General features: G+C 39.2%; 2 protein-coding genes across 13 annotated transcripts in view; one reads left to right on the top strand and one right to left on the bottom strand.

Moving 5' to 3' along the window:
- The window catches only part of APBA2 (amyloid beta precursor protein binding family A member 2), an 88,593-nt gene extending 84,747 nt beyond the window's left edge, over positions 1 to 3,846 (top strand). For all 10 annotated transcript variants that reach the window (XM_088063043.1, XM_005521450.3, XM_005521449.3 and 7 more), the window contains 2 exons: positions 967 to 1,107; positions 2,595 to 3,846. In XM_088063043.1, coding sequence (XP_087919169.1) covers positions 967 to 1,107; positions 2,595 to 2,666 — 213 coding nt within the window. In that variant the 3' untranslated portion in view covers positions 2,667 to 3,846. The remainder of the gene's footprint in view (positions 1 to 966; positions 1,108 to 2,594) is intronic.
- Positions 3,847 to 3,998: 152 nt separating this feature from the next.
- The window catches only part of ENTREP2 (endosomal transmembrane epsin interactor 2), an 89,038-nt gene continuing 67,626 nt past the window's right edge, over positions 3,999 to 25,410 (bottom strand). For 2 of the 3 annotated variants that reach the window (XM_005521451.3, XM_088063047.1), the window contains exons 6-12: positions 18,016 to 18,176; positions 17,303 to 17,438; positions 12,932 to 13,007; positions 10,933 to 11,517; positions 6,914 to 6,988; positions 5,909 to 6,237; positions 3,999 to 5,525 (exon numbers count right to left, since the gene is read on the bottom strand). In XM_005521451.3, coding sequence (XP_005521508.2) covers positions 5,340 to 5,525; positions 5,909 to 6,237; positions 6,914 to 6,988; positions 10,933 to 11,517; positions 12,932 to 13,007; positions 17,303 to 17,438; positions 18,016 to 18,176 — 1,548 coding nt within the window. In that variant the 3' untranslated portion in view covers positions 3,999 to 5,339. The remainder of the gene's footprint in view (positions 5,526 to 5,908; positions 6,238 to 6,913; positions 6,989 to 10,932; positions 11,518 to 12,931; positions 13,008 to 17,302; positions 17,439 to 18,015; positions 18,177 to 25,410) is intronic. The other variant, XM_014251352.2, reaches the window with a different exon arrangement.

The raw sequence follows: 25,410 nt of genomic DNA, 5'->3' as shown, positions 1-25,410 counted from the left end.
CTCTGAGCAAATGACCAGATTGCAGCAAATAATGATTCTTGGAGTATCATTCTAACCACTGACAGTAACTGCAGAAACAAGCATTAGCTGATGCTCCAGCACTCTTTTCTTTTCCTCCAAGAATTGGTTTTTCTCAGTAAGCAAAAGGTAAATCCCAACACTGCTGAAGTCTGCCTAGTTCCAGAGATTCAGCTATACATTATCTGCCTTGTGTGATTCATGGGTTTAAGTATTTTGAAAAAATTTACCAGCAATTCCTTTTTAATGCAGTCTAGTCTGCCAGGGAGGATCCCCTTGCAGCACGGATACTGTTGCTAAGGAGGAAACATTCTCAATCCCACACAGGATTGAGATTTCTCTTTTTGCCTGAGCTCTACAGTTGCAACCTCAGAACACTTCATGCAGCAGTGACTGCTGGCACTGTGTCTGCCAAATGTAGCTCTTCTTGTAGAATTATTACCCTGTTGTAGGGGTCATAACATTCAAAACTTGTGCCTAGTTCTTTACTGGAACCTCAGCTGCCAGTTAAAGAAGAGTGGCCTATTTTGCCTTTTTCATCCTGAGCTCCTTGTGGCCAGCAGCACTGAACAACGTGGAGGGAAGCTGTGACCCTGGAGAGCAGAGCCCTCTCCTCCTCTGCAGGGGCACAGGAAGTTGTGTCCCAACAGTGGATTAAACTCTCTTCCCCCATCTCCAGTTGTGTGGCTACTACCTGTATCACTGTGAAAGGTATTTATATGTTCCCAGTCAGAGACTGAAAATGAAAATTATAGTAGGCAGAAATCTCAGAAAAAATTCCCTCTAACAAACCACTAAAGCAGCATTTAAAAACTCACTGATTAACATTTTCAACAAGCATCTTCTGGAATCTGTCCAGTGTCACCACTCATTATTATGCTTTAAACCCCAGTAAGTGTTGCACTGTGATATTTCTAAAGTTCACTAAACATTGCTTTCTCTTGGCAGATTTGCAGCTTGATGCGAGGTGGAATAGCAGAGAGGGGAGGGGTAAGAGTGGGACACCGGATTATCGAGATCAACGGGCAGAGCGTTGTGGCTACTGCTCATGAGAAGATAGTACAAGCATTGTCCAATTCAGTGGGAGAGGTAAGGAAACAAAGTGTTTAGAAAGGAAGCAAAATAATTGAAAAAATGTATGTTTCAGCTGAAAAGAGTCTCAACACAGCATTAAAACCACCAATTCAGTAAATTGAGTTTGGCATTAATACAAAACAAGTAACAGAAATATTATTTTAACAACTAATGATGCACATTCAGTGCATTTTCCCATTAATTTTTAAGAGCTCCTGGAATAATTCTTTACCTTCAACCTACTGTCTGATTTAAATCAAGTGATTAAAGGAAGAAATTACTCAGGTGTGTTGGCTGTGAAAATGTCTCTTGGCTTATCACCACAGCATCTGCCACAGAAATGAATTACTATGTCTGAGAGATGCAAATTCATATACATTTTAATAATTTAATTTCCAACTTACCTTGTGAATAAGTTAAGGCATCTCTCTCCAGTACTTCTAGAGAGATCAGTAATGAATAAGCAAGATTGTCCAGTTTTTCAAAATCCCTCCTGAATTTAATGGTAGTCTAATACAGAACCCTGGCCAGATGTCCCACTACTGTCCCACTTCCTCTGACAAAAATCAAAGACATCTGGATTCCTTCTGGAAAATGATACTTGACAAATCATGACAGAGTACGTGCACTTCATCAGGAGCAAAGCTGTAGATTCCAACAGCCCCTCCAAGCCTTTATGGTCCCTCTTTGCTGTGTAACCTCTCACCTAACACAGGAATACAGCAGGGAACTTTTCTTTACGGCGTGAAGATAAAATACCAAGGGAGGTGGTGAGTGTCTGTATTACCAGTCAGTAAAGTTTCCCTTCCTCTTGTGTTGTCCAATAGGTACTTAGAGCTGTAAGTGCAGTTCTGGTGGAGCCCTGATTACCTGAGCCTTGGACTCTGTTACTGTGAAATCCTTCTGGCACTGGGGACTGGATTCCCAGGACTCCTTGAGGAAGGAATTTAAGTACATTAGCCATGAGAGAAACTGTTCCACCAAACTCCTGATAGGCATTTAAACATCAGGTGGCAAAGTCCAAGTTTAGTGTTCAGAGGATCACACTGTAATTGAAAATATGAAATGGCAGGCCCACAGAGAAGGAAGACAGAATACAAATCTAAGTTCTGTTAATACCAGAACAGCAGAATTAATTTTCAGAGAGGTTTGTGCTACTTCTTATTTAACATCTGTAAATTTTACTGTAATTGGAATAGGGCATATCAACAGAAAGTGTTTAGGTGGCTTTGGAAACTATATGATGTCACATCACATAATTGTCATTAATAAATAATTAAAAACCAAACCAAAATCAAACAAAAAACTCCAAAGCACACACAAAAAAGCAGACAGCAAACCAACATCTTAAAACCAGAGAATTTTGAACTAGAAAATGTAGTAACTAATCTATAGAAGCCAGGACAAAAAATGCACTTCGACACAGGGAGAGACAGATCGGGCCTTCTGGATTATTTTAAACTAGTACCAGCTCTATTAATGTTTGTGTAATCAATTGACAGATTCACATGAAGACTATGCCAGCTGCCATGTTCAGGCTTCTAACAGGTCAAGAGACCCCTCTGTACATCTAACATCTTCCATCCAAGCTGAAGCTGTCACAGCTGAAGAGAATTTTGTATTTTGTATGAATGAAAGGCCTGGAAGCTGACCTGAGGACTCCAGAACAAGGAACAGACAGGTGTCTCTGCCTTTTCTCTCCTTCATTTCTATTTCTTTGACAAAAAGTGTTGAGAAGGATGGTCAAGGACAATAATCACTGACAAAAATCTTTGTAAACATTTAAGTATTTTGAACATCTTCTAAACTCTTTTCTCATAGAACTTAACACATATTTATTTGTAACCTTTATGTGGAGTGATGTATGTCTGTCTTGTTTGATAACACAGTGAATGTGAATATTTGATGAATGAGACTGCAGGAAATGGCAAAGAGAAGCAATTAGAGAAAGTTCTGGCTGCCTCAAGTTAAAAAAAAATCCCAGTCCCATAAAGTGGTCCAATACTGATGACTTTGCATAATTTTAAAACTGGTGCTGAATCAATGGTATTTCAGTGGAAAGGAATGTGTGCAGTTCAAACTTTTAGATTCTACTGTAAAGAAAACCACTGTAGTACTTGGTATTGTTATGACAAGTGTAACCTGTTTGGCAAGGTGTGAACATAAACATGTAACAAGTGTTTCATATGCTAAATAAAGAATAATTGCCACAAGGTTAAAATCAAAATATTTATTTAGATACATATTTATTTTTAATGCTTGTGATTTTTATGATTTAACAGAGTTATTTCATGGATAACTTATTGCACAGGTTGTGTAATGTATGTGTTGGGCTGGGGTTTTTTTTTCTTTAATTTTTGCATATTACCTTTTTGTTCATACTAAAAATGGGAAAGCCATGCTTACCTGTTTCTGTCTTTTATAAAGCATTCTTATTCCTAAGGCAATGTGTTCTGAATGTAAATTGTTTTGACAAATAACCTAGCACCATCAGCAGTATTAGAATGTGTGTAGATAAAAAAACCTAGTAGTAAAGTTGTATTCTTTATGAGATAAATGTTAATTGGTGTAACTTTTGTCTAATTTTTTTCTTTTGGCCAAGGCCTTGAAGAAAATACACTGTGACTTAAGAAGCCTTACCATGCAGTAACTAAAGAGCTTTAGATGACTGTACTTCAAGGAGTAGTGTGTTGCATGCAACTGACCTTAGGAAAGAATTAACCTATCACAAATAAATCTGAAATAAGAAAGGAAGCTTGCTCATTTTGTTTGTTGTGTAACTTTACATAGTAAAAATTCCAAGTAGAAGATCATTTAATTCTTCATCTAAGTGCAGTTGCAAAGGTCACAGATTATTTTTTAGAAAGGAAATATTCTCTTGAATTAGGAATTTGTGTATCATTATAATCTTGAGTAGAAGCTTTCAATTAGCATACCTTGTTGCCACTGGATGTCACTGTAACTTCACATCAATACAGAAGCATGCTATAATTAAAATACATTAAAATGGATGAATCTGTAAAACTTAAACTACCCATCTTCAGCTACGTTCCTTTGTGACCTTTTCACAGGATGTCTGCCCAGCTCAGAGTGACACAAATGAAACCAGTATATGATTAAACCTCAAATGGAAACTAAGCCTACTGACAAGCACTGCTGCAAAAAAATTAAAACCCCGAAACATCAACCTGTGGTAGGTTCTTTATGAGAACCTTCTGCTTAAGGCCTTTCCAATTTCCTCTGAAAGAGCCAGGATGATGCTTGCACTGGAAGACTTTGCTGGCAGACCTGTGTTTATGCTGGTAATGAAATCAGTGTCAATATTTACTTTCTGATATTTTTTTAAAGATCAATGTTAATAAATCATAAACACAGCAGAACCACAATAATGTGTTTTAGTAATAAAATTGTTAATACTATGAATTCGAGTAACAGTTCTTTTTGAAAATATTGAAGGCTCTGCTAGATAAAAATTCCTCTAATTTCCTTTCAGTTGGTGTTGGTAAATCGTTTGTGAAAGATGCTTTTTGGAAATGCAGAACTTCAATCTTCTTCCCTAATGCATCTTTTGGTCACACACTGCAGAGGATTAAACATCAGTTCTTGGTTGCTCACACCAGTGCAGGACTGAACTTGTGAACATTCATAAGAAAGCAGGAATAAACCACACTGCAGCCAGTACTGGAGTTTAAAAGGGCAGCACTGGGAGGGGGCAGCGGTTTTAATTGGACAGTTGGTCTGGAATGAAAGACACTGGAAGAATGGATTAGAAGCGGCTCTGTATGTGTGTATAAATCACCTTTACGTTTGTATCCAAATCAGTTGTTGAAAAGGCAAAGTCCAGAAATACTTTTTTATTAAAACACTGACGATAGTTAAAACACTTTGAGGTACATTAAATAAATACAACTTTTTAGTTGTACAGCCAGTCTCTGGTGGGTTTGCAATGGTTTTCCAGAAATGCTGGGCAGCATCAGTAGCATTTCTGTAAGTACAGTGAAATAAATGCATTTCTCATTAGGAAAACATTTGTTATGACTGAATTAATAAATCAATTAAAAGTTTGCAAAAATCAAGGCTGAAATTTACATTCAGAAAAACAGCTGTTCTCATCCTGTTGTGGGGAAAAAAGTGGAATTCCAAAGGAAGACACTTTTTCCTTTTAAAGTCATCCACTACTTGTATTTCTCCCAGTCCTGGTTTCTTCCATAAGTGTCTCTGCTGGCATGACATACCTGTGGATAGTCTCAAAGGATGGTCTCCCGGCAGACTCCGATTAAACTGTGCGGCCTCTCCCGCTCCAAACCGCGGCTGAGCCGGGGCCGGCGTACGAGGGCAGCGGGGGAGCTCAGAGCGCCACAGCTCTGCAGGTGCAGATCTCCCTGCAGCCGCTTCCTGCAGCTGTTCACATTCTGCTGGGAACTCATAATTACCTGCAGAAAAAGGCAGGAGTGGAGAAGGAAGAAACGGGGAAAACAGAGTAAGGAAAGTTCTCATTTAAAAGGCTCAGTCTCTGAATAATATTTCATTTACCACTGAAACTCTTCCAAAGGAGGTGCAGTCCTCCAGAACCCCTCCAGCTTCTCTTGGTCAGGGCTCAGAACTGGGCACCCAGAAAAGCACAGCCAGGCTTTTTGTCTGAACTGCAGTGTAAAATGTATTGCTGCCCAATAAATACAAGTTATTTCTTACTAACACCATGTTACCATAAAAGACCTTCTGTAGGATTTGTCTGAAGAACTTAAACTGTAAAAACACTTAAATAAGGTATTTGTCTATGGAAATTGGACACATCTTTAGAACATCAGTGGCCTACCTGGTCTATGATATTGGCACTGAAGATGGCTTCTTCCATGTGTCTCTCATCAGATTTAATGACTGACCGTATGCTGTTCACTACGTGACGCACTTCTGGAGGGAGATTACAGTTTGAATGTTCCAAAAATTTTGCCACTAGAATTTTTGTGTCTTTATAGGCCTTAAGGTCCACTAAGGAGTGTGGCCGCTCTTTTGAGACTGTGTGAAAAGCCTTTGGCTTTAGGTGCAGATCAATTTTCCTTGTATCCCTCTGTTTTCCAGTTGGTAGGAAACTGCTCAAAGAATGCTGGCAAGCAGAGGCAGCCATATGACAACCAGAGACAGGAACTAAAAAAGTGGGGGGAAGAATATCTTTAAAGTAATAGTTTAAAAAAAGAAAAAGAGAAAAGAAAAAAAAAAGGCAAAACCCAAACCATCACAAACTTTTTACTCTGTCATAAAGTGTCTGTTTTCTTCAAAGAGTAGCAAAAACGTGCAGTCAGGGAAACACTACAAAATGGGTCATTTTAACCAGGGTCAGGATTAAGACCTTCCCATGGCCAAGGACTGCCTTGAAACTGAGTGGGTGGGTAATTAAAGTACTTCACAAACCAGACATTTTTGTTACCTCCACCTTCAAGGACTTCAGCTGACATTAACAATAAGGAAACCCACCAGCTACTCTGTGTTATGTGTAACTCTTGAAGTTTTAGGGCCAGCCCTTTGCCACAACTTTAAGACTAAAGTTCTGCCTATTTCTAGGCCTTGGAAACTATACACAAGAGAAATTAGTGAGAAACACAGAGAAAGACACAAAAATACTGATCTAAACCAGAGGACCTAATTCACAGCATATATTTTCATTCAAGGCAGGTTCCATCAGCATTGTACACCATACATGTGTGCTGTTAGCTGACTTTTCTGACACAGATTTTTCAAAGTTCTTTTTTCTCTCAGAAGCTTTTCATTATTTTTAAAAGGAAATAAAGAAACCCATCTTCTGCTTTAGAAAACCAATTCTCACCTGTTTCTCCTGTAGCTGGAGATAATCCTGCATCATGGCACTGCCTGCACACAGGAGTCCAGGCACAATTATCACCTTTAACCAAAGGCAGACAGAAAGAGCAAAGTCAACCCCTGCTGTCCTCTGCCCAAAGCAAGGTAAAATACACCGGAACCTTTTATTATCTCCTTTACAGAATGAAACTACTCAGAAGAAATACTGCTTTCAAGATGTTCATTCATAAAGAGAAGCTACTACACCCAGAAATGCCCTATGAGTTGTTACACAGATACAAATAGAAAGATAGAGCTCATGTTTTATGGTTTCCTCTGTAATCTTAAATATTTCAAGCCTAAGTGCTGAAACTATAAAGCTCCCTATAGAGGCAGACCTCAGAACTCTTCCGTATTTCCTGGGTGGACAGAGTTTATATTGGAAAATGGGAAAACCAAGGAAGATTAATCCCTCTTATTTCTACAAAACCAGCATTTTATTAAATATTTCTCATCCTTTTAAAAAATATATTATTATTTTCAGTAAAAATGTAATTTTTAAATTTCAATTTAAACAGTACACTGTTTAAATTAATGGGTAGGTGATGAGCCAATCAATAACAAGTGGTTATGAACAATCTACAGACAGCTTTGGATGCCACGTAATGAGTTTCTGGGATACCAGCATGAGGATCAATGATCACACTGTACACTAACTACCACTGCAGTCTTTTTAATTTGTGACAAGATGGAATAAACTCTCACATTTGGTTGTTTATCTGTTTCCAAGATTGAAAATGGTTTTGAACTTCTAGGTAGCTTAGGAGATGTTTTCCTCCATGTCTCCAGAGCCAGTTTCTAATGAAAAGCTGGCATAATCCTCTCTGGTAGAGTGAATAATTAAATGAAGGAAACAAATGTAAGATGCAACAAACATAGAAAATCTGTAAGAAATTAAGAGAGACAGCTTCTATTCTGTCTTTAATTTTTTCTATTATGCTTAAGTACTGCAGCACATGAATCATGGCACGGTTATTAAGAGGAGACTCTTCAGAGGTTCTGCTTTCCCATCCATTTCTAAACTGTTTAACACACTTGCAGCAAGTCAAAACTACACCACTGGCCATGACCCTAAATTATCTGGAACACAAACACTACAATAATCACTCAGGCACTTAACTGATACAGCCACATAGTCTATTATAGATGATTATAAATGAAGTTTATTGTAATAAACATCTGTGCTAGGAGTTGATTTTGTCCACCTTTGCCATGATAAGCTTTACAGGGACAAGGCAGAAAAAATGTGCCAACTATTAACTTTTAAGTAATTTTTTTTAGGAGGGAACTATGTCTGACAGTGGTATGTGAACCCACCATTTTTATGTTGTTCAGGAAGTATACAGTGAGTATAAAGGCACCTATTAAAACAAACCTTAATTTATAATTTCTCCAGTAGGAATGACAGACATTTCAAAACAAACAAGTTCACCTTCATTAAAGGTTTAATGGGAGAATTTGACTATACCATATAGACCCTATCAGGTCAAGATGTACTTGAAGTAAATGAATTGTGTTTCATTGTCCTAAAGGACTGGTAATTCATTAGATCTCATTGCTGTTGTGTCACTGTCCTGTTGCACATATGCACCATCCCCATGTCAAATAATTTATGTTCCAAACTATGGGCAGTGCATATGCACAGTAACATTCAAAACCCATTTCACAAAAAATCTACACAGTAAATGTCAAAGTTGTGCTTCTAAACCTCTTCACATTGGCTTGTGCAGGGAGGTGAAGGAGAAGATAAATTAGGATTTTTTTCCTATCGTAGAAACGCAGTGTCTTAAGAAAAACCCAAGCCCCAGCTGCAATATGACCACTGTATTTTCCCTTTTGTGAACATGGCTAAAGCTCCTCCAGCCCCAGTTCTCCAGAATCCACAGTTATTAGTATTAACAATGTGTAGTTACAGCTCTGTTTCGCATAAAGTCAAGTCCACTTGACCAGTTCTTTTACTCCAGGACAATTTTTAAAAGTAGGTGAATTTTTAAAAGTAGGTGAAAGCACTTTTTCTTGTGTGTTGGTTGAGGGAGCTCAGTTGGTTCTCTTTATCTTTGCCTATTATTAAATTCCATGGGTATATTTGAAAATTCTGCAGTGAATATCAACAGTCAGTCATGAAAAATCCAGATCAAATGCCTTTTTAAACTCACAAAGACTGTAAAGAGCTTCAGCTGTTTGTCACAGCTTAGGAAAAATACACTTCAGGGCTGCTACAAACACCAGAATGTGTTACTAGAATTGGGCTTCTTCTAATCTACGTATGATTTCCAAATCAGGTTCAATAAAAAGTAGAGGAAGGGGATGCAATGTAAACCTTCACAGAGTAAAATTTTGCAAACTAGTTTGCCAAACATATGCATGTTAGGCTTAACTAGAGACTCAACTCAATCCTTCCCTTAAGGATTTCATTGGGAAGTGTCTCCTGTAGGCATCAAAGCATGGCAAAGTAGGTCAGCACGCAGCCCCTCCGAGTCACTGCTCTTGCTCCCCTTCCCTGTGTCAGTATCTCTAGAACCTTCTCTGCCTCTTTACTCCAGTCTTTGCTAAGCCCAGTTTCACCTCAGTAACATCCAGCTCGTGTCCCTCCATGCCACTTTTCCAGAAGAGATGATGAATGTATTTAGGACACGTTAAAAAAGAAGGCAAAGCATCTGTTCCACCAGGTGTTCAGAGCCATCTGGAACACGTGGGTATGGCTGCCCACGGCAAATGCTGCTCCAAGAGCATATGGAGCACGGTTCTGGAAAGTTGCACAGCATGATCCAGAAGAGAAAGGGTTGTTCTTCTTGACTTTCACACAGTAGAAAGGATTAAAAAAGTCCTACTTACTGTCTGCATGGCAGCTTCATAGGATGTATGTCCTAGCAGAGTAAATGTCACAAAATAAATGCAGACTTCCAGATTAAAGATTCACTTTTCCTGGCCCAGATGCAGAGGCTACACTTCCAAATGTAAAAGATTCCATTTTTGAGCTAAGAATTCAATTAATTATTGAGCTAAGTATGAAGTCTCTGAAATCTATAAAGATGCAAGAAATGCAATAGAACAAAAACATCATCCTAAATGAAAAGAGTTATTTCAGTATTTTGTCTCCTTTTGCTCTGAACTAGTCACATGATTCTTCTTTTAGATCCCTTAGAAAGTCTGGTGAACAGCTCTTGTAACAGCACAACCCATGACATCTTAAAAAACTTTTAATCTTTAGTTTCAAGCCACTTCTCTGGGTTACCCTTGTAAATCTCTCTGAACAGCTTAGATCCCTTTCAAATGACTTAGACTGTCCTGCATTCCTGCTATTATTCTCTACTAAATGAACCCTCTATTTTTCACTAACAAGGAAATTTTTTATGAATATACACTGTTCAGATAACATCTCCTCTTCTCTTCCCTACTTTTCTAAAAGGAGATTCATAGCAGAAGACACTTATCCACGACAGCCAAAAGCTTTCCTTTATCATCTTTTCATGTGCCTCACGTTCATTTCTTTGTCCAACAAAACTTTGCACCGTACACCCCAAGTAGTCACTAGTCAGTGACTGCCTCTGACATGCCCCAGTACTGCCAGTGTCAGTGTCACCTTGAGGAAACACATCCTGCTGTACAGGAAGCATGACAGCTCCAGTAATAGTTTCCTAAATAAACCCCATTTCCTAAATAAACCCAGAGCCATTGCACTTCTTAGTTTAGCCTCTCAGCAGAACAGTAATAAAGAGGTAAAAACAGCTATTCAACACATGGTTTTCTGAGCAGTGCAGAAGAATGGTGAAATTTAGAAAAGCCCAAATTAATTTCACTCTGTCAATTATTCCATTTCCATTTCTGAAAACTTTCAAATTTAGAAAATATGCATGGAGCTAAAGCCTTCCCACCTGAGACATCTCTCTTTGGAACACTGCATATAATTTCCATAAGCACCAATTGCTGCACAAATCAGTATTAGTAATTTGCTCCATGTTTGCTGCCCTGTGGTCCCACACCTACCTTCAGAGGAACAGGACACAGGGGCACTGCTGGATCGGACGATGTTTGAGGCTGGCTGTTCTGTACCGTGCTGCTGCAGGACAGCAGCCTCATGGCCACTTGCACATGGTGAAGCATTTTCAGGCCCAAAACAGGGAGAGGTTTGGGAAGGGGCAGGAGGCTGGCTAAAGTCCACACAGCAGGTTTTCTTTTGCTTCAAAGGCGGCGTGGCACTGCTCTCTTGAGCAGAACTCTGCAGTTCTCTTTCTGAGGGGCTGTAATTCCCTGAGGAACAGTCCAAGGACCTGCCGTGGGCACAGTTCTTTTCCTGTCCTTGAGACCTGTCTGTAGAGGCTCGGCTGTGGGAACTGTCACCCTCATCAGGCAAGCCCTCTGAGCGAGTTCTGTGAAACCTGCAGTGAGTGTGGCAATCCAGGGCGCTGCTGCTCTGGTCTGCAGCCCCCTTGGGGGTTATGCAGTAGGGAGAAAGGTCTGCAGAGTGGAGAGATCCTTGAACTTCCAGCGAGCAGAGATCTTCAGAGGAGTAGCTACGGTCTGGGATATCAACAGCCTCAGAGACCATCAAAGAGGTGCTCTCAACAGAAACTGCAATACAAGAGATTCAGAGAAAAATAAAAATTTCTTGCCTGCCCTCACAATCTTCTCTCTCCTCATGTTCTGTAGACTGATCTAAATTTAGCAATCTGCAAGTCCTTTTTTCAATAAGAATTCAAAAGCTCTCAGATGAAGAATGCCAAAGCAAAAAACACTGAAGTAATTTACTTCTTTCTAGTGTCCTTCAGCAAAAACATTTTTGTGCTGTTCTTGATACTGACTTTTCAACTTGAAATAAACAGGCTCCACACTGCTACTCATCTACTTGCATCCCAACATCTGTGCTTCAGGCAGCAAGCTTCCTATTCAGGCCACTGGAAGCCATGGAACAAACTAATCTTTGGAGAAGGAGTGTGGGGTTCAGGAAGCCACCCATGGTTGCTGACAATGAGACACAAGCTGCAAGGAATGTGCAGGACTCATGGAAGAGAAACAAAAGTCACCAGAACCACCTCAAATGGCTTAATGAGAGCTTGCTTTGTCTACCAAAACTCTTTTCTGCATTTCCAGCCCCAACCTCTGACTGTGAAAACTCCTTTGGGAAGGAGGGGCAGGGGTGGGGAGGGGAGAGGAGGGGTGGGGAGGGGTAGGGAGGGGAGAGAGAAAAGAGAGAAGAGAGAGGAGAGAGAGGAGAGAGAGGAGAGAGAGGAGAGAGAGGAGAGAGAGGAGAGAGAGGAGAGAGAGGAGAGAGAGGAGAGAGAGGAGAGAGAGGAGAGAGAGGAGAGAGAGGAGAGAGAGGAGAGAGAGGAGAGAGAGGAGAGGAGAGAGAGAGAGAGGAGAGAGAGAGGAGGGAGAGAGGAGAGAGAGAGGAGAGAGAGAGGAGAGAGAGAGGAGAGAGAGGAGAGAGAGGAGAGAGAGGAGAGAGAGGAGAGAGAGGAGAGAGAGGAGAGAGAGGAGAGAGAGGAGAGAGAGGAGAGAGAGGAGAGAGAGGAGAGAGAGGAGAGAGAGGAGAGAGAGGAGAGAGAGGAGAGAGAGGGGAGAGAGAGAGGAGAGGAGAGAGAGAGAAGAGAGAGAAGAGAGAGAAGAGAGAGAAGAGAGAGAGAGAGAGAAGAGAGAGAGAAGAGAGAGAGAGAGAAGAGAGAGAAGAGAGAGAAGAGAGAGAAGAGAGAGAAGAGAGAGAAGAGAGAGAAGAGAGAGAGAGGAGAGAGAAGAGAGAGAAGAGAGAGAAGAGAGAGAGAAGAGAGAGAAGAGAGAGAAGAGAGAGAAGAGAGGAGAGAAGAGAGAGAGAGAAGAGAGAGAAGAGAGAAAAGAGAGAAAAGAGAGAAAAGAGAGAAAAGAGAGAAAAGAGAGAAGAGAGAGAAAAGAGAGAAAAGAAAGAGAGAAAAGAGAGAAAAGAGAGAAAAGAGAAAGTCTGCTCAAAACTCCCACTCCATCTTTAAGGAGACAAATGCAAAGCCACGATCACCTTGTGTGCTGAAGTCTGGAGTCGTGTTCCTCTCCCCCAGACTTGATTCAGACACTTGCTGAGCAGCACCAGTGACCTAAACAAACATTTGGAATGAAAGAGCTCATTAACCTGCAACTTACCACACAAAGCGTAGTGCTCAGGATCTGAAGGGCACCTGACAATGCCGAGTCACTTTCATATGAGCAGCTATCTTGAAAGCTTTTTAAAGTACTTTACATCTTTGTGTCAGGAGCAAATGCTGGGCAAAGGCACATGCTTAATGCAACTTTTCATTTTTCCAGAATCTACAAAATTCATCTTGAATTCACAGGCACTTGGGGCTGCAGGCTCACACTACTAAACTTAATGTCTGCAATGCTTAACACCAATGGGTTCAGTAAAAGCAATCTTTCGAGTCTGCATTTCTCATATTGTGCTTGGTTTTTTGTTCACCACACCATATCACCCTAAAATAGGAGAGGGAAAACCAGAGACCACAAAAACAAGCACAAGAGCAGTATTTTCCTTTAGGTGTTTGTGAGGATGTTAACTCTTAATGTGTTCTGAAGCCCTATAACATCGTTTCCATCCAGGCGCTCTCCAGCCCGTTGGAGATGGCTGAATGGAGATAGTGTTATCACTCACCTTTTTTCTGAAAGGGTAGGTCTAAGGGGGTAGCTTCCCTTCAGTTTTGAGAATCATGTGAACAAACTATAGAACCATTCCTGCTGGAAAGACTGGATCCATAAATACCTGAAATTTAGGAAATTTTCTTTCTACTGATTTGAACAGACTTTGGATTGGGCTTTGTTGCCAATATCAATAGACTTTTAGCAGTTTTTTTGGGAATGTGATTATAAAAAAAAAATATTCCAATAAATAGCTGGTAACAACAAATGAGAAAAAATACAAAAAAGGTTCAAAAGGAATGAGATTGGTACCATCCTGAGCAGAAAGCATCTTATGTGCTTCTGTCTGTAAGGCCACAATTAACTAGTAGAGCTTATTATGGTTGGTGACAGCCTAGAAATCAGCATCAGTCACCTCTGTGCAAACCTTTTTGTCAAACATTATATCTGTGTCTGGCCTTCTAAAACATTAGACGTGACACAATTAATCTGAAGCTATTAGGGAAAGAGCTTCCATTTCACATGCCAGTGTAGATTAAAGTACACATATTTGTACATAACTTACTGTGCTCACTGTTTTTTTTTTCTATCTGTGTCTGTCTGTCTGTCTCTTACTATGAGCAAGTGACCAAGAAACTTCTTTTGGTACAAATTCAGTTTTTAAAAATTATTTTAAAGGTTAGCAAATACATCTCCAAACAACAGTACCAGAAATACTTTAACTCTGTATTAAAGTTAAATCAGTTAACTTTAACTGTGAGAGATGAGTACAGTGAGAGATGGGTAAAGGACTGGGAAGCAAAAGTGAAATCACTCATATTTTAAACAATTCCCTTGGAAATTTCTGATTCTTTCTTGATTGTAGCAGAGTATCACATCTGTGGTAAAAAGTAAAATGTGGTGTCACTTGAAGTCACAGATTGTTCCTGGAATCTAGCTGTGGAAGTTCTGGAATCTAACTAGAAAAGTAAGAAATGTTCACAAATGGTCTTTGTTGTAGAAAATTCAGACTGACCACCTTTTGGAAGAAATAGGGTAAATGTTTTAAGGGTGTTTGTTTCTTTTTTAAAATCTAGACATTTTAGGGACTTTCATAAATTCTTAATCTAGGTGCTTTCATAATCACTGACTTAATTTCTTAATCACTGACTGGAAAATATCTGCTGGAAAATTGTGCTGAAACATTTATCAACACCCTACATTGTCTGAATAATTGCTGAATGCATTTTATATACATTTGGAATTGATTAACCTTCTTGCTTGGGGGAAGGAGAACCAGGGTTTTAATTGTAGGAAATAATACTGACAATTTTGAAGCCAGGTCAGAGTTTTGGTTCACACAGGGACAGAACATGGTTTCATGCAGGTTCCTGCACAGCCAAGGGTAACAAAACCTTATTGAATTCCACATTCTCAGACAGTCACTAAGCCATCAATAGAAAAAAGGAAGAAAACCTGTGCTTTTAACAAGTCCACACAGCCTAAAGGTTAGAAAACCTTACAAAACACCATCATTGATTTAGTTCACACAGAATCCTGATCTGTCTGTTCTTATCTCTTCCATATCCCAGTCAATACTTTGCACAGCATACAGTGTGAAAACAACTTCTTTTTACAGTCATGAAATGGGAATTCCTAATCAGTACAGATGACAATAGCAATTTCTACATGGATGCAACCACTTAAAAATTAACACTGACATTTGTTGCCCATAAAATGCATGAAATATCCAGTCTAATTTGGTACAATTTAATAAAGTTCTAAGGACCTCAATCCATTTAAAAACAAATAAAACCTATTGCTTGATGCACAGTAAAAGGTTTTATAATTATGACATTATTACATAATGGTTCCCAGAAGCACTTTTGTAGCTAAATCCCTGCCATGATTTCCATTGCCAAGCCTGCCTTTGAGGGATTTATAAATCTCATTATTTCAGTTCCTACTGTACTGTGCTATGTGGGAGCATTTCCAACATATAAGAGCTCAGGTCTTCATTTTGTTCTTCTTGTAGACCCAAAATTGTCTTAGACTTTGGCTCCACCCTCCATTTACAGTTCAGCTGGGACACTAATTGCAAAAAATGCATAAAGGCTTTTGTTGTCAAGAAAAATCTGTGGCTACAGTGTCACTGTAGGCTTTGGTTATCCCTGCCAGTGAGCTCCAGTGCTGAGACACAGAGCCTGGCACAAGCTCTCTGAACAGCAACTACCAGGTTCATATAAACTCCTGGTAAGAAAGAATATAATCATCACTATTAGAAATGGATCACCGCTCATCTTCACTGGGGATTAGAACAAACACCTCTGGAGCTCAAGTGGCCAGAGGTGAACAGGCAAGGTGCTGAATCTGACCCCAGATGCCAAAAATTAACAGTAAATGCATCTACTTATTAAAGCCAAGCCCTTCTTGCAAGAGCATGACTGCAGCTTTAAGTCACATCTTGTTAAATTATATTTTTGTTTCATACTGGTGCTATTGTGCTGCTGCATGATGCTCACACCAAGAGTAGTACCAGTTACAAGAGTGCTCAAAATGATTTTGTGCTTTACTAAGCATATTACTTTTCTATGTGAATTACTTTTCTATCACTATGAAGTGATTCATATTACTTTTATCCATGTTTTTTATCACTGAAAAATATTGGCTTCTCCAAGGCTTGCAGGTTCATTTGAGTTACTGCCAAAGAAAAAGGATAGAATTTGGATAAAGAAATATTCTAGAAGGAGCTGGTCTTGAAAACTCCAATTTTGCTATTCGGCAAGGAACTTCACTCACAAGCAGTTTATACAGACTCATTTTATTATAGCCAAACAAATCAGAAGTAATGCCATGTTTGGCCTGTTGTGCTGGGTGGAGGGTATAGTACAAGGCAGGGATCAGAAGATCTGTCAGAAGCTGCTTTGTCAGCCACAGAAGCTGCAAAGTTAGGCATATATTGGAGAGATTTAATTGTATTTTTGTTGGAGGTTTTGCATTTCAATGTTCTTTTTTTCTCAGACATTTGTCTTATTAACTATCTTAATAATCTTCTTGTGTATAATAGTAAAAATTAGTATAATTTCTTTTTTCTGGTTTTCCCCGAGGGGAAAAAAGTCACTAAGAAATATTTCAATATATTTTGGGGAAAGGCAAAGTAGTCCCCTCTGTAATGTGGGTGCAATTTGGCAACCTGAACACAAGTATCTTCAGTGTGCTATTAGCAACCGATAAAGAATCCCTGGAATGTTTGACTTCAGGAGTTTTTACTAAAGCCTGAAAGAAATTAGAACTTCTAAAAGCAATTGTTGGTATTTTCCCTTTGTAACAGCTGATTCAATTACCACAAATCCTTTCAAGCAAATGCCTGAATCAGCTCTGGCTATACATGCAGATACATTATAATTCCAGTTTCAGCTCAGTCAATACTGTACAGTACAGAATAAAGCAAAAAGTGTAACATAAATATTTGTCTCAAGTACACTGGTCCTGTCTGTAAGGTCAGGGTAAAGGTGTTCTGCACTCTCAGAAACAGCACTTTCTTGCCACATAACAACAGAAGCTGATTACTAAACACTATAACAATCAGAAGGTTAAGCAACAGAGAACTACTCACTGCTACTGCATAGGAAGTAAAATTTGTTAGCTAAACCTTTATAAAGAAAATGGTCTGGAAAACGTTTTTAAAGAATGTAATGTTTTTCTTTAAAGTTTATCTAGAATTGTTTTGTACCATGAAAATTTGAAGATCACACAAAGAATTTCCTTTGGTTTTCCTCACCTGACTGGCAGGCATCTCTCCAATCACTGCCTCATAAGGAGGGGGCAGCTCACTTGGATACAGCATTCCTGGGCTATTGATGGTTACTTCATATAAAGCAGCAAAAGGGGAATGAGGGAAGTCCAGATGGAGACTTCTACATAAAAACAAAGAAGCAAACAATTAAGAAATGGCATTGGATTTACTACCTACACCACAGTGATGTAAAGACTTTTCTGAATTCAAAGCCAATACACTACAAAGAATTACATTCAAGAAATGTATTACACATCCAAAATGAAGCTCTTGTTTACAGGGTAGCATCAACAACTTTTTATCTAGGATGCCAGATATCTTTACCAGCCTGTTTTGCCATTACTAATTTCCTTTCCAAATTAATACACATTAATTGCAATTATTTCCTTAAAAAATTAAATCTCATACTCAACTTCAATTATATAATGTTAATAACTGCAAAAGGATCACTTACAAAGAGATCTTTGCTCAAAGCTCAGACATTGTTATCCTTGTCTTAGCTAAGTTCAATCATTTCTCTATTGCAGCAGTGCTATAACACAAATATTTCCAGATGTAGCCTAACAAGTTTGTAATCTCTCTGGAAAAGAAGAGCCTAATGTAAGTGAGGAACATTTGTCTTCATCTTCTTTGAAAGAGATCCTTAGTCCACAGCTGAGAACCAAGTGCTGACTGCAAGAACAGGAAAGGAGAATCACCTCTGTGCCTCCCCCACGGGCGTGCAGGTGTATTCTGGTGGGTAGTACGGAGGGGGGGGGATTGGTGGGATGAACTCATCAAAATCCAAGGTTTGGTGCAGGACAGTTCCATGTGGAGTCATGCAGTCAGGATTAGCAGAATGTGGCCTCTGTGGCAGAAACTGAAAATGAACAGGTAAAGTTCCTTCAGATGGTAAAAAAACATCATCACCAATATCAAAAATTTTAATAAAAGATCAATATAAGTGACCCTGACCAATACCAAATTCATTAATACCCAAGCTGAAATGAAAAAGGCACTTCTGGGAGTGTAAGAATACTTGTGACCAGTGAGGAGGGTGAGTCAGATTGCCAAAATACAGCACAAAGTTTTACTGAAGACAGAGAGGCCATGGGCCTTCAAGTCAGTCACTCTTAGGTTGCAGGACAGATATTTACAATTGAATGGCTTTTCAAGGAATATTTCTACATTGTATATTGTTTTACTGTTGCCCCACATAATCAGTTCTATTTTACTAACCGATGAAAAATAGATATAACTACTAAAATAAGTGTTTGCACATTTTTGTTTCCAATCTGAGCTGCCTTGCACTTACAGAGAAAAAAAACCCCAATGCCAACCCCCAAAATGCTACTACATAGACATTATGCTTTGAATAAAACAACTCGAAATATCCCACCCATTTTTCACTTCCAATGAAGGGGCCATTTATAACTATTCTTTATTATTCTTGTAAAGTGAAATATTCTTAATAGCTGTTTGTGGTTTGGTGATACAGACACTGCACACTTAAATGTGGTATAAAGGTTATAAGTACTGGCATGAAAGTAAGAAAAACATTTATTCCATATACACATCTCAAAACCCAAAAGAAAATAACTACACTGCACAAAGAAAGCCAATAATACTGAGAACCACATCAACATTTATGACAGGAACCTCATCAGCTTTGAGTGAAGCCATTCCAATACCACTGATATCAGGAACACTCACAAGTGCTCTGGGAAAGGCCTGAACTAATACAAGATCAAATATGAACCATCCTCAAATCCCTCAAATCCCACAACCCACACCTTGCTCTATTTGGTCCCCATGGTTCAAAGGGGACTAAAAGACAATCCAAAATCACAGAATTTTTTCTTCTCCAGGCAAACTTCTGCTGTCATATCACTTTTCTTGGATCAGTAGATGACTTGATCTTTAGCTCCTGCCTCCTAAAACAAGCCAGCTGAGAAATTTTGCTGAAGGCATATTTCTTTTTTAGACTGGAACAAGACAACATATGTTTTTGTACTGTTGGCTCTTTACATTATTGTTTGTTTAAATCCATGATAAAGATTTGGGAAGCAGTAAAATTAGTTTTTGCTTAGAAGATCCAACAAATAGAAAGTAAAAACCTTCATTTTTAGTATCACAGTTCTATATTTATCACTTTTTGAAATTTAACTTGGTGTAGTTCTGCTGAACTGTAATAATTTACATTACCACAGAAATGATACTGGTCATCTGTGTTTTAAAGCTTGAGTTACTTCTTAGTTCTAATAAACTCACCCTATGTTTGTTGTTTCAAAGGTCAGAGCTGTAATAATACAGCACAGCAGAGGGTCAGGAGGACCAACAACAGGTTGTGAAAATGAAGAAAATGAGCTGCTCACTGATCGGCTCCCCAGAGATATTTCCATGTGTAACTTTTAATAAAGAACCTCCTCTGCAGGATGTGTTATTTCCTTACATCCAACAGCCAACCAAGGACTTTCAGCCATTGTGCTCTACTCACGGTACAGCATAGAAACAGACATGGCATCAGCTCCATTTACTCTTCGTTATGTGGAATGTCTGATGCTCTTTTATCCTCCACGTGAGGTGGGATGCTGTTATCCCAGGTACTATCAGACATTTCTCTATTTGACTTACAGAAATAAAACAACTTTCTTCCTGTCATTTGGTCTAAACTCATCTGATCTTTCAACAGCCATTTCCCAAAGTATAACATTACATTGATATCAACCACTAAACTCCAAACTTCTGCCCTAAGCAACCATAAGCAGTCATCGGTCTGTAACCATCTCAAACACATGGAAGAATCTTTTAGGAAAAAAGGAAGCAAGAAAAACCTCAACATGATTATCTAAAACCTGTAAACATTTCTCATAATGAAAACAAATATCTGAATACTCTGGGTCACATTTTGTACACTATTTGACTCCACCAATCTCAAGGCTACCCTCATTTTCCTTAAAGAGTTGAAAATTTGGGTCATTTTTACGGTTTGGAAAGAAAGCAATTTTAATTTACAACTTCCTTGACCTTCTCCCAGACTGTTTCCATACTGCCATGGACCCCGAGCTTTGGTTTGCACCAGAGAACTTGTAGCTCCATTCCCTCAGTCCTGGAGTTCCCTGGAGCTGGATCCATTGAGCCTCATGTTGGGAGTGATGCTCTTACCACTGTCAGAACAGGGCAATTAAACACACGGCACTTTCACAGCAGCAGAACCATCAGCACACACTTTGTGGGACATGACAGAAGGGAGAGGTTTCACACAGGGCAGAAGGGGCTGTGGTTTCAGGAGGAAAAGACCTAATGCTTGGATGAAGTTCAGTTGAACAGCAGAAATATCTGCATCCCTTTCAAGAGCCAAACCATCCAGTACAAACCATGGCAACGGACTGTGACCAGCACTTGACAACAAGCAGCAGAATGGACATGAAAATACACGTTTGGGGGGTGTTTATAAACAACAGTTTACCTGTGTGATATCATCCTGCTGGAAGGCACAGAAATTAAAGTGAAAAAGGCTGTAAGAGGGAAACTAGCAGGAAATGAAACCATAGCAAATATAAGGGATTACCACAAAGAGCAGATATCCTTGAGAAAACAATTGAAAACTAGTAAGTGGGAATTAAGTCATATTTTATTCCATATTACGTTATCTACTGATCTCTGCTAGCCTGTAGAAGCTTATTCTTCCTACAGGAAAATTTATTTTAAAAATCTTCAAGAGTTAGTCTCAAACAGTGAAGTCTGGCAGGGTTTCAGCAAAGGCTTAATACAAATTTCATAGGTTAAAAAAAGACAGTAATAAAACACAAAAAGCTGAGAAAGCTGAAGAAACACTGACAAGTACTTTCACGCAGAAACACCCATTTCTGGCACTAGAAGACAGCTGTTATCAAATAACCAGTCTCAAGATACTGATGGCAAGTGGGACAGGCAACAACAACTGCCAAGCAGAAAATGGGGGTGGCCTGTTCAGTCACCAGGATAAACAGGATCAAGTTGCACTCAATATCATGTCAAAAACTACAGCTCACACTACAGAACAACTCCCAGCCAGCCTTGGGATTAAACTAATGGCCACTGGAGAAGCTATGGATAGAAATGGTTGCAGACAAAGATGAACAGCATACACCCTAAACACCCAATTGCATTAAAAGCTTAGCAAAAATTTCTAGCTATCAACAGATACTTCAAACATATTTACTTGAAAGAAAGAGAAAGCCCATGGCTGTGGAAATCCAAAAGACTCAACCATTTCTGTTACCCTTCTGGAGCTCCTGGATAGTGGGAGCTGTCATAAATCTGACAGGCAATGAAATACAGATCTGGAATTCATGCTCTGCTTTTAGGAAACAGTTGAGCTTATGTTTGAAGCTTGGCATTCTAACTATTACACTCACACAGGTGTTTTCTCACCTTTGGCCTTAGTTTAGTGTGTGAAATGTGTCTGATACCAGGTGGGCATTACACAGCCCAGTGCATGTGCTAAAGGGATGTGTAACACAGAGCCCACACTAATCACAGAACTCAGTGTGTTTTCACTGGGCACATCTGACTTGGACAGAGTTGAACAGCCTGATTTAAACAGCCCTCATACTAAAAACTACTTAATTTTTTTATTTTGTCTGCAGTTATGAGGGAATGTTCTCTGTCTGGTTGCAGCAGGGTAAACAAGAAAGCTGAAAAATGCTGTAAACCCACTGCTTGGACCCACATTCAATACAGAAGTTTTCCATGGCAGCAGCAGCAAATTGTTAGGAAGCAGAGAATTAGAAGCACAAATGCTAGAAGTACCCCACTTCCAGAAGAGGTAAAAGTTTTTGAAAATACATTTATGCTCAAGGGTCCATTGGCATAGCACTGAGAATTCCACACAGCCAACAATGGGCTGAACACCAGTGACCTCCTCTGCCAGCTCACAGGCTGCAGCCAGACACATCAGCTATCCCTGCCCAGTGAAGAATAACACATCTCTCAGTGATTAACTTTTTCAGGTGAAATAAACACCTTCACATAAATCTGCATAAAATTGTAAAACCCATTCTCTTTTCTTCAGCCCGAATTTCCAGCTCTTCTCTGAAAGGTTGTCTGTAAGTTGGTCACTGAAGTGATCAGAAGATATTATTCATGTTCTGAATATTTTGAGTACACTGAGGTAAAAGCTGATGAAGGAGACCTCATTAAGGAACTGAAGAAACAGCAGGTAAGACCTGTCAGTATAATTATCTATTGAAATAATTCCTCATGTGATACCATGTGGTTCATCCTTCTGCCCAAGGTACGTGAGACTACCAACTCTGCACCAGGATTCCCAGCTCTGGGACCTCCCCACTGAACATCAGCAAAGACATCCTCTGCTCTGTGTATCCTGCAGCTGCTCAGCACCACTGACCCCACGTAAATGCCACTGTTGGGAGCCACTGCTCAGCAATTACAGCTTACCTAAACCACAAGTGACATCTATCAGTGTGTGCCTGGTGCTCTAAGGGAAACTTATCTGTAGTTTTTCCTATATCTGCATGTAATTACCTCTACCTTCCATATCACGTTTATTAAATATACTGTATAACATCAAAATCAGTCCTTTGGAGACTCCAGAGTTCATTATTCTAATTCCAGTCATTTATAAAAATCTGCTGATTTTTGAGAATGGGAAATAAAAATTTCTAATTGCATATAATTAAATACTGGCATGTTATTCTGAGTAAAAGCTCTGTGCAATACACTCAGTTCTATAATTCTGTCTTCAATTAACTGCCCTCATGGGCAAGTTGTTTTCCTTTCCTGAAACACTGGAATCAGTATCTGCTGAAGGGAAATGTAGACTCCAACTGTCTACAAGAACAGGACCATGGCTGACTGTTCTAATTTGTCCCTGATCTTAAAGGGAAATTATGAGACAGAAGATATTTTGATAAGGAAAACACATTCAGGTTTATCTGCTCAGTTGTTTCCAGTTGCTATTCCTGCAGCTGTCACAAGCCATTGGCTCTGTAGCCTCATGTGCATTGCTCTGCAATATCTTTTTTTTGAAGTACTGACCATATTTTAGTCTTAAATACTAAATACTCTTATTCTACCAATAAAATGTTTGATGAAAAATGTACATTTTTTAAAAACGTCAAAAGATTTTCTGACCTAAAGTTTGCATTTATGGTGGGTGTGAGGGGGAGTATTTATGCAACCATATTTACATTTAGGATCTTTCTACAGATGTACGTCACTCCCAATGCATATTTCTAAAGGGACTGTCAGGTGGCTTTTACAGTACCTGTAAGTGAGCTTTGTGCCCAAAAAAGGATTATTTAGGTTTTGATGTAATTAGGTTAAATAATAAATTATATGTAAAAACGTAAGATCAATTCTCACCCTGAAGCTTCACCCTGCAGGTTTTTAAAATTACTATTTCACCAGAATGTGGGGGTTAAACAATGCCAGCAAGACATTACCCTCATACAGAGGTGCTTTCTGCAAGGTGCTTGAGTAGAAATATTAACTACAGCCTATTAAGATAATGACAGGCTGAATTACCATTAGGACTGATGAAAACAGTAATTAAACGTTACAGCTTGCATGTGTCATCATTACCTTATTTTCTTTACAAAACAACAGATGGTTTTAGGTATCACACAACATGAACAGCTACTAACAGTGATAGTGATAAAATCAGAACACACTTGATATCAGTGCCAGCACTTCTAGGATAAGAACTGTATAAACATATCTGTAGTGGAAGGAGGACTGGAATAGGTGTAATTTATGCTTTAGCTTGGCCACAGTGGGTGCAATATCTTATATTTCTTACTTTAATCCAGGCAGCTACCTCCTGAAGAAAACAGGGTGCATTTTCCCAGTAGCCACTCATCAGACAAGATGCAAACTGAAACTGCCTCAGGGAACAAATGAGATATCATGGAAGTGACAGTTTGGTTATTAAGAGAGGTTTCTTCACATTACAGAGCCTTGATATGATCTGATTTGATTCACATTTATCTCCTGGAGGGGTGTGGACATAGAAAGAACAATTCTAGGAAGCCCTGTAATGGAGTGCAGCCTTAAACTCCCCAGTGAAACACAACAAATGCCTTTTTGATCTTTAGCTACGGTATCATTTTCTCTTGCAGCTTCAGTACAATTGGTACGGTTTCTTTCTCTGAGCAAATGGATATACTTAACACAGTGAGAAAGGTTAAAGTGAAATGAAAATTTTGGGGTACTTTCTGAAACAGCCAACTCAAATAAGGAACAATCTTGAAAAAATATAAAATAAAATACAAAGCAATAAAACCACTCTGAGGTATTTTGCAATATTTTTTTTTCCTTAGAACCTGAAATAAAGTAAGAAATCCTCTTCAAATTCACTGGAAAAATTAAACTGTGCTTACTAGCAGGCAGCTTGTGTTTTTAGGATGTTTTTCCTAAAGGTTGGGATCTTCAGAAGATAGCAGTTTCCAGTAAAATACATCACTTGGCCTGTATGAATCAAAACACTTGCTCTATGCAAAAGTCATCAATGAACGACAAAATCACAGAATCACTGCTGAAGATTTTCTTGAGGCTGTTGCACCTGCTTTATGTCAGTAAGTAATAAATTGGAATTCTTTGAACTTGCAAAAATTACCATTCCAATGGACTAACTTCTGAGACAAGAACACTAACAGAGCACAGGAATCACAGAACTGATTGCTCTAATGATAACCTAATGACATCCAAGGAGGGTGTTCCCTCCTGCCTCCTCTTGCTACAGGAGAGCCTACAGAGCTCTTGAATACTGTAGAACAGAGTAAAACAATCAGCACAATAATTAAAACATTTTCAGCTATGAGGATTGGATCTCTTGCTGCTGCTATTGAATTTCCAACATGGTACAGCTAAGAGAAGATGCATGCATCAGTGAAAAGTTAAAGGAAAGAGCACAAATCCAGCATTAGCAGGCAAGAAAAAAGGAAGTTAATCAGATTTCTGGGTGTAGTAGAGCAAAGGGGGACTGCAGATCATGGGACAATAGGCTGAAAGTAGTGAAAGAAAAAGAAATCCTCAGGTGAGAGTTCAGCTGGTCTAAGTCAGCGTAGCCCCAGGGAAGTTACGCTCACTTAGGCCCGGCAGGAATCTGG

This window comes from Pseudopodoces humilis, chromosome 16 (assembly GCF_049639895.1).
Source record: "Pseudopodoces humilis isolate 2021_Gansu_Grassland_sample_001 chromosome 16, ASM4963989v1, whole genome shotgun sequence".
NCBI classification, from domain to species: domain Eukaryota; kingdom Metazoa; phylum Chordata; class Aves; order Passeriformes; family Paridae; genus Pseudopodoces; species Pseudopodoces humilis.
Note: the sequence above shows the minus strand (reverse complement) of the source record. Positions and strands in the feature narration are given on the sequence as shown.